The 12,802-nt window shown below is 41.6% G+C and overlaps 1 protein-coding gene across 4 annotated transcripts in view; it reads right to left on the bottom strand.

The window, feature by feature from the left end:
• The window catches only part of FLT4 (fms related receptor tyrosine kinase 4), an 85,571-nt gene that overhangs the window by 54,128 nt on the left and 18,641 nt on the right, over positions 1–12,802 (bottom strand). For all 4 annotated transcript variants that reach the window (XM_083591889.1, XM_083591887.1, XM_083591890.1 and 1 more), the window contains exon 2: positions 2,182–2,278. In XM_083591889.1, coding sequence (XP_083448015.1) covers positions 2,182–2,278 — 97 coding nt within the window. The remainder of the gene's footprint in view (positions 1–2,181; positions 2,279–12,802) is intronic.

Raw genomic sequence — 12,802 nt, 5'->3', positions numbered from 1 at the left:
GACAGGAACTAGCAGTTGGCGCACTGTGCATATTCTACTGCTACTTAGTAAACGAAAACCAGTATCACATTACATGTGCAAACAGGCAAAAACTTCAGAGGTTTGAAGAGAAAGTTGGGATGGTTAAGGTAAATTTAAATGCTGCTCACAAGCAGCAGCCAGAACATTCTTCTTTGAGTTACAACATGGACAAACAAATCTATCTCCAATTCTCTAGTGAAATCTGAGGAGAGCGTTTGCTTCATACTCATTTGAAATAATTATGTTTTATTTCAGAAATCTCCTACTGGCTCCTCTGAGCATCCTCCCAACCATGTTTTCCCCCACGGCTGAGATGTTGCATATTTCTGCATTTCAACTCCCCTGGCTCTCACTAATGTGAACCATGTCCATTCAGGATGGTCTATGCTCCAGAGGAGAGACTCTGAGGCACAGCTGGGCAAGATTAAAGACATCTGAACAAGTAGGAATTTGATTCAAATTAAGCAGCTGTTGCAGGGAGAAGGTAGTGGAGATGATGGTACTAGGTAAGTAAGAATATGGTAAATCTCCTTCTTGGTGAAACCATTTTGCCCACAAGGCTATTTTCCCCATGTGCCCTACAGCTTGACATCCTATACAACATTTAGATGTGGAGCAAGTAAAGAGATGCAGCTCCCTACTGAAAGCACTGTTTGCATGCAGCACTGACCAACTGTGTCCACACACCCCTGAGCCATTGTCCTCGCTGTTTGCTTTCAAATCACCCAGACAGAACAAGCAGGGTTTGCAGGGATCTAGGTCTGTGGGGTTGAGGCACCAGAGACTGAACTTCTACATGCAATGCATGAGCTCTACCACTGAGCTATGGCTCTTCCACATCATTGAAAGTTAATGAAAAATGCGGAAGCTGAACTTTGGGGGAGGTAAGTGTTGGTGGGGAGGATAGCCATGCTATTGATGAAGGATATGGGCCCCATTCTTTTCCAGTGATCTGTTGACCAGCTTTAAGTAGCATTGAATATGTGGTCTGGAAGCAGGAGATAGGAATACTTCCTTCCTGCTGTTTTCATCCTAGCATGAGGCGGGTTTCTGGTCATATCCCCCTTGGGATTTAAAGATGAGCTGGCTCAAAACAGAGTTAACTGCTATTTGGGAAGATTCCCTTGGATAACTCAAAGAACAGATCAGCCTCTTTGCTTTGGCAAGGGCAGCTTTGCACATAAGAGCTCAGACTGGAAATAAGACACTTTCCTGCTCCCTGTAAGCCTCTGTCAGATAAACCTTAGCATAGTTGCTGCTCTGTCCTTGGGAGGAGGCAATGAAGGAAGGGTTTTACCCAACAGGCTTAGGATAAGGGCATATGTGCAAAAAGGTAATTGGGTACATAGTAGGTTGGAGATGTGCACTCAACCATACTAAACTATGCTACATTTTTCAAGGTGCAGAAAAGAACAGGCAACACAGGCTTTAGGTAGAAGGAATCTGTGGAAAGTGCAGCTACATGACCACATTGCCTCTGCATGCTTGAACGGGCACTAATTTTTAGGTCCTGGCTGCATGGTTGCCTGCCACAGCAAAGACCTACAAACCTAATTCCTGTTCCTTCCAAGTAAACTGGTGGAAAGCATGCAATACTAAGATGGGATTGCTCTTTGTCATGATTACACACTTTTGAAAGCCCTTTTCATTTCCAAAGTAAATTGCTATGTGGGCTGTTCAAGACTCTTTCAGCATGCAGAGTGAGTTGCAATGTTCTTTGGCACTCAGCCATTGATAATATATGCCCTCGAACTTGCTTTTGTTGTTGCTTTTTTGAATTTTGGAGCTCAGGTGAAAATAATACTAATTCCATGCATTTTCTTGAAAGCCTGCTAAAATCCATTGGCCAAATATTACTATAAGCCCTCAAGTGTCTGTAATCAGTAAATGTGGAGGTTGTGATCATAATGTATAGTGTTCCCCCTGATTGTATAATAGGCTATGATTGACAGTTCTTGGCTGCCCTGACCCAGTATTCCCCCATCACAAATGGAGAGCCACAATTCTGTCCCTAGTATTCAAACCAGTCAGCTTAAGTTCAGCTTTTCCACCAGTCCAGAAACCAGAAAGAGGTTTCCCACTGAGTGTCTTTGAAAGGTCTTTCAGAATCTTTGGCACAACAGCTGGCAACTGTAAAAGGCACTGTTCTTTTAATCTTACCTGCAAGTAATATTCAGTGTGTCCTTAGCGTTGATCACGTATTCTTCTTCTGTGATGCTGAGTGTGGGTGGGGTCATAGAATAGCCACTCACTAGATCTAGGGAGAGAAAGAAACAAGTTCATAGTACAGAACAACAGTCACTCATTATTATCTACTCTAGTAGTTCTATCAATCATCCATCATGAGCTAACTACGTTCGATATTTCAGGTTTGACTAATTTTTTTATTCACTTTTATATGTGTTTTTATATTGTTGTTTTATAGGTTTTAGGTTGTGTTTTTGTTTTTGTTTCAGTGTTGTAATTATACATTGTTCTTTTTTAGGGCTTATCCACACTTACCTTTGGCCAAACTGCGGGAGGCAGTGGAAGACAGGAGTGCTTGGCGTGCTCTGGTCCATGGGGTCACGAAGAGTCGGACACGACTAAATGACTAAACAACAACAACACACTTACCTTTGGCCATGCTATTTCCAGGCACAGGTCCACACTTAAAAGATCAGTGTCTGCGTGTTTTGTTTTTGTTTTTTGCCCCAAACTAGAGAAGGGACGGCTGGGGGAAAACCTGGAAAACCAGGTTTCCCCCCTGTTTTTTTCCAAACTGAAAAAAAAAAACCAGCTTTGGGCGGAAAAGGGAGGGACTGGTCCCCTCCCCCCAATTTTTCTTCCCCACTCCAGGCCTTCCCATCTCTACCCCAAACCTACTCTTTAGTGCTCAACTGGAGCAAACGTCCATTTGGATTGCCATTTGCTCTGACTGAGTTTTTAAGAGTGGGAGGGGGAAACTGCAGAGCAAAAAAAACACACAACGGTGCTCAGACACAGAGCTTTAAAGCGCAGATTGTGTCTGGAAAGAGCAGCAGAAAGGTAAGTGTGGATAAGCCCTTAGGCTGCACAAAACTTAAAGAGGTGGTTTTTTTTAAAGTGTTTTATAAATAGAAAATAAATTAACGTTGGAGGAAACACTTAGTAGTAGTATATCAAGATTTGCTTCACGAGTTTCAGTCTACTGGTTACGGGCATCCTGCAAAAGCAGGAAAGATCTGTCACCTTAAATTCACACATTCTCTTTTACAAAAGGAGAAAATATCTGTAAGCACTTGAACTTATGTTGATTCATATCCCAGTAACACTTTTGACTGCCACTTTAATGAATGATTTAAGCAGTACAATATCCCCTTACAGTATTAATAAATGATAAGAAATAAATCACACTTCGAACATCTATATACATGGTGCTTTATAAGTAAAACAGTATTTGTTTTTCAGAAACACCATGGCCAGAGGAACTTAAAATATTTGCATTCCTTGGCCGCTTCATCTTATATGCTTACAACAACAGTGGGATGCTGAGGGGGACGGCAATCAGGAAGAGAAAGGGCATGCTCCCCCAGGCTAAATTAGAATCTGGGAAAGCAGGTAAGAGGAATACCAGGGAATCAGAAGAGAAAAGGCATTTGGGGAGCAATTTCCCACAGGCGGCTGAGAAACGTGCACGGCAGCACCCAGGTCATAAGAATGACCTGTCCAAAACCTAGTTTTGTGTAGACATCCTTGCTCCTTTTAATTGTTTTACACTTCCTTCCTGCCAAGAAGCCACACAGACTGTGGTCATTTGACTAGGTATATCTTTAGAAACTGGGCTGGCATCAGCAGTCTTGAGCTTCTATCTCTGCCGGACATGCTTGTCTCCCAACCATGCTTTTCCTGTAGTAGCGGCCGGGGTAATAGGAGTAATAATGGGAGCGACAGGAGCCACAGCAGCAATACAGAATGGCAGGATGGGGGTGGATCCGTCACATCCCACTCTCAAGTTTCTTATTGTGGCTTCCCCCCGCCCCACTTTGCTCACAAAATTTAGAACCATGATTTCTAAAGTGTGAAGAAATTTCCAGAAGGAAGGGTGGCGGTGGAGGGAACACGCATCACCCTATTGCTAGGGTGGGCTATATTTTAGACAATGCTCAGATTCCCTCCATTTAGAAGACTTTACAGCAGTTGACAAGGACCCAGATGCAACAAGTGGAAGTTATAGCACCTCCACTGTTCATTTCCCACAGTGGGCATAGGTAGGTCCAGAGGGGCCAATGAATGGTCTGAAAGCACATGATGCTCAGCAGATCTGAGTCAGATCAGTGCTCTGATAGGTCAACCATCGGCTTTGGCATACAAGTACCTGGACACTTGTCAGATACACAGTTGTGCTGGTAACATAGCTACTACAGAGGCCTAGTCTTAGGTGGTGAACATTTGACTACTTAGAGGTCAAAATAGTAGAGAAAGCTTTGATCAGGGCATTCAGCTCAGGAAGTGTCCTTAAGCACTAGGAGCCAATACTTGTCATAGGTGGATGAGTTTCTGACGTCTAGTTTTCGGAGGTTCTTTCCCCTATGGAAAACGTTCACTGTGCAAAACTATTGAGGTAGCATCCTTCATGGTGGCTTCCAAAAAAGCAAAACATGTAAAGTAAAGCAAGAATAGACCCTCAGTGGTGCACTTAGCACATGGCCACTCAGCAGCAACCAATGAACCAATGAAGAGAATAATGAGATGGAGAATCAGAGCAAGACTGAGCATCCATGTACATCACGCACAAGGCTGCATGTGAGTGTGTGAGGTGGAGAGATGAAAGATAATGTAGATGGAGAAGGCACTGGGCTGAGAGGTCTGTCCCTATATACATGCATTTTTCCACCACTAACTTTAAAAGGAATCAGGGTCACGGTTACAAATTTTTATTGCCTTCTGCTTTTTGAAGTCCTTCTGGCTTTCATTTTCACCATGTTAGTTAAGAGGAAGGGCTTTAATTTTTTTTTTAATGGATAACTTGTGTCTTTCATTCCTCATATCATTCCTCAATTAAAGCCACACCCAAATCCAGCCCCTGACACTCCAATGGAGTTAGTGGCCTGAACTGTTAGGCCCTGAAGCCAGAAGCAAGAGGAACGCACAGCTCAGTTGAGCAAGCGTAGTCTTGGCTCCTACTATCTGGAGGCTTTGTTCTGTCTGCCAAGCTACACATCTAATTTTCAGTATTGTGGATCTTTGAGCTTTGTGAGCATTCTGGCATGTGCACACAACTCCTGCATTCACATTTCCCACCTCATTTCAATATGAAGATGACTATGGCCATGTGCAATGAGGATGTACATGGAGTATTACCCCTCTCTCACAGAAGTGCATGCAGAACACCGCGTACATCAGAAACTCTCTTATTGCAGACCCAGGTCATTGAGCCTGAGTTTCTGCAGCCACCACCTGCCATGAATTACTATGGGCAGAACTTGGCAGCAACAGCAGAAGATATGTTCTATGTTTATGATAATATTTTATTCTCTTGTTAATTATGATGTTTTAAATGTGCATTTTATATTTGACTTCCTTTAGTAATGCTTTCTTTTGAAATGGTTAAGTTTTTTTGTGAACTTTGCTGTGCTAAATGTGTTTTCTGTAGTTGACCTCCCTCGCAATGTTTTATTTTGAAATCTTTAAAATAATATTTTAGTTTCCTGTTAATTATGTCACTTTTAATGTATACTTTATATTTGACTTTCTTTGGTAATGTTTATTCTGGATGGTTTTATTTCATGTTTTAATTTGTTGTAAACCGCTTTGAGATTTTTCTGTAAAAATATAAAGCGGTATAGAAATGAAATGAAAAATAAATATTAATAACATATGCATATATCTAGAAGTAGCTGGAGTGGGAAGTTGGCTGTGATGCAGTGTACATGAAACACCTCCCCAGTCTCTTCTCAGGCAAGGGTACATTTTGAGGTGCAGAATGGGGATTCAGTCCTTGTGAACATAAATAAATAATTCCCTCCATAGGAAAGCCTGGGCTGCTCATGCTCATGAACAAGTCTATGTGGCTTGAGCACATGTAATCCATGCTTGGCTGCTCACAAAAGTAGATCCTTTCCCTGGACATGAAGATTCCTAGTTCAAGTCCTGGATCCCTGACATTGAGATGGAATTGCAAATGGAAGATGGAAACCTGTTCTAAACTTGCAGTGCAGGATGAAAGAAAACAGAATGACTGAGTGGGAGTAAGGGAAGAGGTACAGTTAGAAAGGGTTAAGCATCCTTTTTCTCCCTGAAGCTATCACTTAACAAAACAGTTAGACTGAAAAGACAGAAGGGGTGGGGAAAACTTTTGGATGTTGTACAAAAAATGTGTTCTGTGTTAATGAAAATAAATGAAAGCATTTTTGTGAAATCCCATGAAAATATAACCATTTTGAAACAAAAATAATTCCGATCCGTCCTGAATACAAATCTTTATATCCAATTTACTGCTGGACATATCTGCCTCCAGTATAAATTCTGGGCTCCAGATGGCTAGACACTATTGACACAGGAACAATTTCACTGTCCCTCAGTACATGTTTAGAGGTGTTCTGAGGAGAATCATAACAGGGACTGAAATCAGTGTACTAAGGGCTTAAGGACCCCCCCCCAATTGAAGCAGGACATTATCACTATATAATGAGAGAACTCCTTGCCTCTAAAACATGGGTCACTGCAGCTGCATCCTAAACAAACTTACTGAGATACAAGCCCCATTACTTCTGGGTAAACATACATAGGATTGCATTCAATGTGTGTGTGTATTAGGAAGGTAATTGGTTCTGAAGGATGACAGCTCTAAGTGTCGTGGGTTAAGTACCCTCTAGAAACATATGTGAAATGTCTTGCTTTCTCATATTTAAGGCACTACACCACCTTGCTTTGCACACTAAACCCTTCTCTATGCTTCCACAAATTTTGCTGCTGGGGCTTCTTTGTTGGTGCTCTCAAAAAGCGGAGCCACATCAGCAGGAAGATGGGGAAACTGCAGATGTAACTGTGTCACTCATGGCTCTCTTGCGAAACAGCTCTCCTCCTTACGAATGCTGGGATTTATTTATTTATCTAACACATTGTTAGAAACAACGTCCCTGCCAGCAACTAACCCATGTTGCTTCCTTTAGGTAAAGGCAAAACACGCAAACAATGGTTGGGGCAGAGATAGGTGCTCCTCTGTTCTGCTCATGAGAACTGATCAGAGGGCTGGGCACAAATATTGTCCCGTGGAACTGGGTGGAGGATACAAGGAAGGATGCAAAATAACAAAAACTGAAGACACCTCTCTTAGCTTTATGACCTGTTAGGCAACAGCACTATACTAGGGTTGCAGGGGGTGGGAGGGGGGAGAGAAAGAAAATGTACAGTCTGTGCAGGTTTAGGTTCTGGGATTCCTGCAGATGTATCCTGTCTGAGGCTCTCCACAAGTACAACAGGAAAAGGAACAAACTATCCTTTGGAATACACCATAAACTGCATTTATTGTACTTGGGGGGGGGGGTGGTGGAATGCGGGAAACATAGGATGACAGTAGTATTGACCAGTCATCTTGGAACCCCCCCTCCTATCAATGTGTCCTACATTCCTTGATTCATCTTTTGTTCCCTTTTAACTGCTGTCTCTTGCCGTAGTAAAAAGGAGCTTTCAAAATAAGTTAGTGACAATCATAATTGCTGCTCTAGGTACATTGCCTTTGTAATAATCTGGAAAAGCACATGTTATAAGTAAGGCTTGTTATTCTGATTCCACATCTGGATGGTTGGCCCTGTTCTTGAGCATCCTGGCACCTCATTCTTAAGTAATGAGCTTGCATGTTTTATCTTCTCCCCTCCCATGCTTGGCTTCAAATAAGACTTCCTGGTTTGTTAAGCCATAGTTTACCGTGATGTCAAGCTGGGAAACTGATTTAAGTGCTCCCTTCAGGATAAGTTTCTGAATTCAGACATCAGAGGAAACTATGTCTTAACAAACCAGGAAAGTTCTTCTGCAGCTAAACATACAAGAAGAAGAAGAGGGAAGGTTTCAGAGCAGGGAGTGGTAGAGCTTTTCACTCATTCCTACACCAGTGAATCATGGTTTCTTGGGCTGTAAATATAACATTTTAAATTGAACCAGTAGCAACTAAAGATGTAATGTTGCATTGGAGGAAGGACCAAACCAGATGCATGTGTGTTTATAGCATTCATGCTTGCCAGTTTGGCTCTAAAGTGATAAACCCTACAAGAATCAAGCCTGTTCTTGCCTTATTCTCTATGCTCTGCTGCTTTAAAACTTTTTCCCCTTCAGCCTAGTTCTGATACCAGAAGTAAGCTGGCTGGAGGGGAAAGAACATTAAAGCAGCAAAGTATGTGGAGTAAAGGAGAGGGCAGGTTTTGTTCCTGTCAACCATGTGCTTACTGTTTACTATTAGATTCTAAAGGATGACTGAATATTGCTTTACGTATTTGATATACGTTATTTTAAATTTATTGTGACTTTTAATATTAGATCAGATTGTTACTGTTACTGTTTGATGTTTTATTATGTTTTTATATATGTTGGGAGCTGCCCAGAGTAGCTGGGCCAACCCAGCCAGAAGGGCAGGGTATTATCAACAACAACAACAACAACAACAATTACTGCTTCTTTAAGACTCAGAAATTAACCCTTACCCTGGCAAACCCATGTTCAATAATCACATGTACATCCAGCTTAGTCTCAAGAGCAATAGGTATTCAAAGTGTTTGTGATACTGAGAATTAAGGCGGCAGCATTCTAGGGAGTTAAAACATCTGTTAAATCAGGCTTCCTCAACCTCGGCCCTCCAGAAGTTTTTGGCCTACAACTCCCATGCTCCCTAGTTAGCAGGACCAGTGGTCAGGGATGATGGGAATGGGATGTCTCAAAACATCTGGATGGCCGAGGCTGAGGAAGCCTGTGTTAAATTCAGCTGAGGGGCAGTGAGTAAAGTTCATTAAGAGAGAAAGTGTGAGAGTTAAAAGAGGAATAGTAAATGATTAGTACATTAACAGCTGTTGTTGTTTATGCTTAATTGGTTCTAATTATCATTTCCAACTTCTTGGGCAAGTGTCTCCACCTCTTCTCTAAAGTCTGTCAATGACAGAGTGTGACATTGCGAGTTCATCACACCAACAACACAGGTTGCTATGCTGTGGTCTAAAGTGTCCTAAAGTATGAAAAAAATAATGGTGAGTGGTGGGATATCCATTGTATGGTATTCTGTACTCCTATAGTTTGGAAATAATTATTATTCATCAGTTACATTGCATTTTTTTAAAAAGGAAGAAGATGCTTTTAAATATTTATCCTATACATATTCACAACAATTATTCAAAAGTTACAACAGAAAGCCAAAGAAGGCTCAAGAGATTCCCTTAGGTGATCTCTAGTTGAACTCATGACTTCTGCATTCAAACATTTTATCTAGTGGACCATGCTAATTCCCTGCTTAAGTGAGAAGCAACTCTTTAAAACAAGGGTGGCTAATACCTGGCCTAGGAGCCACATGACACCCCTCCAAACAAACTTTCTCTGTCGTTCCCCCCACCTAACAGCAGGAAAAAGAGAAGAAGAAAAACACTAAAGTTGACACTGCACTAGAATCCCATGACCCTGATGGGATGGATCTTTCACCCCTTCCTAGTTATCAGATTAATCATTTGATAACTGGGGAGACAGCATCCTATTTAGCTGAGCTACTTGGATCAGCTCAAGAAAGGGGACTGTGAGAGTTGACCAAGGGTGCCCCTCAGGCGAAAAAAGGTGACCATCTCTGCTCTAAAACAAGAAGCCCCTTAAAATGATGGTTGTCTGGCAACAACTGGATGCTTGAGCGCATTTCAGAGGGTTGACCGCAATCTTTGGGTAGTCATTTTGCTGTTACATTCACAGCTTTGGAAGTAAACACAAAGGCAGGATCTGATCCTCAAATTTAAAAATCCCTTCTTCCAGATTCATTTGCAACTCTATTCCCTCTAATCCAAAATCACCACTTTGTATAGACACTTTGTATAGTTGACCCCACCAGGTTGAAATTCTCACTGGTGCCTGCAAAGGCACAATAAGCCCCTCCAGACAGTTGATTTTCGCAGGGAGGTCTGCTATGAAATGGCAGCTGACTGACATGCAGATGGTTTGTGTCTCAAGTAAAACCCCAAGGTGTGAAGGAGATACTCCTGCTAGACTATAATGCCCTTCCTCTCTCTCCAAGATTTATATGCTGTGACCTTCATCCTTTGGGTTTTTTTCTCCAGAGCCTCATGGAGGAAACCAAGTGAGCTCACAGGCATACATGATGACGAGTTAACATATAGCATCCATGCAGCTGTAAAAAGTATGAGTCATTGTGTCTCATATGTGCATATATTATTCTAATATTCACATACTATTAACATGGAGAAAGAATTAGTGTAATTAAAAAGGCATGCAGCAACTCCAGTAATATTTGTTTTCTCAAGATGGTTTCCAAGAGAGCTGGCAGCAGGATAGTAAAATAAACACCACTGGATTGATGGGACATTGAAAAAGGAAGCAGGATTCTGTAGCCGCTGACACCTTGTCTATTTCTGGAAAACTGGGTTTCCTATTCCTATCCTTGATCTTTCAGTTTATGGTTTTTAAAGGGGCAAACTGCAGACAAGGGTCTTTATCCAAAGTGGATTCATTGTCTGCCATTGCTTAAATGTACTTGTCACCAAACGTCTTCTATTAATTGAGATTGTTGACTCAAGATATCTTGTGCATAACCATATCATTATTGGCATGTTTCCATTCCTCTTTATTCTTGATATGGATAGCTCATTGCTGGGAAAGGGGGGATAATTTCCCTAAAACAGCATTTGTTAATGATTGCAACATGCATAATCAGAAAGAGTCCTCGGTGTACTGACAGGTTAGCAACAAGATTTAATGGTCCAGTTACTTTTTTTTTGTTCACTGTAATTTGTTTTTACTAAAACAAAGGAAGGGGGGGAGTGAACATCCCACCTATGTTTTTAGTTGATTTTTAACATTACAGAAAACACCCATGAGAACTAAACAATACCAAGATATGCACAGGTCATGAGTTGTAAAGAGAGAGAGAGAAAATGCACACTTGAGTTCTTTCAGGGGTACCTGTGGCTGTGTTAAGTTTGTGCAGCAAAAGCAAAAAAATCTTGTAGCACTTTTAACTACAGTATTAGCAAAAGCTTGCATGGCCCACACTCCACTTCATCAGTTCATGAAAGCTTAAGCCATGATACATTTATTCCTATCTTTGAGGTGCCACAATACTTTTTTGATTTTTTCTGGAATCAATCTTGTGGTTGGGGTTCTGTCTCTTTTAAAACATGCCCACTTTTTCACAAGCATGCCCACTTTTCACAAGCCCCTCATGTAACCCTTACTACTCTAACCTACATAAGGGAACTCGAACAGATTTATCTGCAACGTTGTGAATGAAGATCTTAAGAAACCACCTGAAAATGTAACAGCTGCAATATTTATTATGATAAGCAAATCTCATTTTTTAATTTTCATATGGGTGGCAGAGAAATCCGTGAATATCAATCTGAAATCCTCCAGTGGGGCCAAATTTTTACTAATGCTGTAGTTGGAAGTTTTGAAGAGGATTATCATGTTTTTCCTCAAGGGCACCATTTCAAATTTTGGTGGTAGAAGTGGGGATAAAGTTCATAGCAAACTTCAAGTCCTGATATTGAATATATTCAACACCAAGTTACAAAGAAGCATTGGACTTTCACAGAGATATTGATGATAAATGATTATGTAGTCATGAGAGAAGGGGTCTGCTTCCTCCTGCCCTCCCTAGGCAGTACCTATTTTTCTATTCATTTGATTCCTTGGACTTACTGTGGAACATTCAGATTGCTCAGTCATAGCGCAGTTTCTTTGCAATTATTCTGTGCCACTGCTCTTATGCCACTTGATGCATGAGTATATTCTTGATGCAACTTGATGCTTATTGCAAGCAGAAACTGATATACATTTGCCATGGATTGTAGGACTGTGCCCACACTGGCATCGTAATGCAGAATCTGCTACAGAAATTCATGCAAACACATAGTTTGCATAGTGCTTTATGATCTGTGACTATTTGTCCTTTACAACCTGGTTATGTGTATGAACCAGAGGAGCCAACTCCAAGGGGCCAAAGTCCCTTCGCCCCCAATAAAAGATTTGAGGGGGCTGTCCCCCCCAAGTTGATGGACATTGCCATTCAAATGGTGTGTGCGTGCCATGGCTTGTGATTGATTATGTGGGGCGGAGTTTATCTGACACACGCTTCCCAATATCTTATTCAAGTTGGCCCTCCTGGACTATGAACCCTTACCCCACAGCATAACATTGGCCAGTGACTAGTACATATCAGAAACACCCTTTGGCAAACTGACAGGTGAGTAAAACAATTGTTCCTTACTGGTCCAAGGATGTTGGCAATTTATTGCAATTTGCCAAAGGCAAATTGTGTGAGTGGCTTACACAGAATTCTTCCTTTGTCCTTCCTGGTTATCCCCTGCCCTTTATTATAGGAGCCTTTGGATTTTCTTTTTTTATGATCAATTTCTGCCTTTCTGTGCTTATCTTCTAAACACTACGTTCCTACCCATGAGCAGCAGATGATATGTGCCGGTTCCCAGTTTGTTCCCAGTGCTCTTGTTGCATGTGCATGTTATTCAGGGAGGGGGCATTTCCATAAAGTCAACCCCTGGCTGCATGACTGTGTCCCCAGCTCCACATACCTATCATCACTCAGCTGCCACAGCTCATGACA

This window comes from Podarcis filfolensis, assembly GCF_964270895.1.
Source record: "Podarcis filfolensis genome assembly, chromosome: 2".
NCBI classification, from domain to species: Eukaryota; Metazoa; Chordata; class Lepidosauria; order Squamata; family Lacertidae; genus Podarcis; species Podarcis filfolensis.
This window is presented reverse-complemented; position numbering and strand designations above follow the sequence as displayed.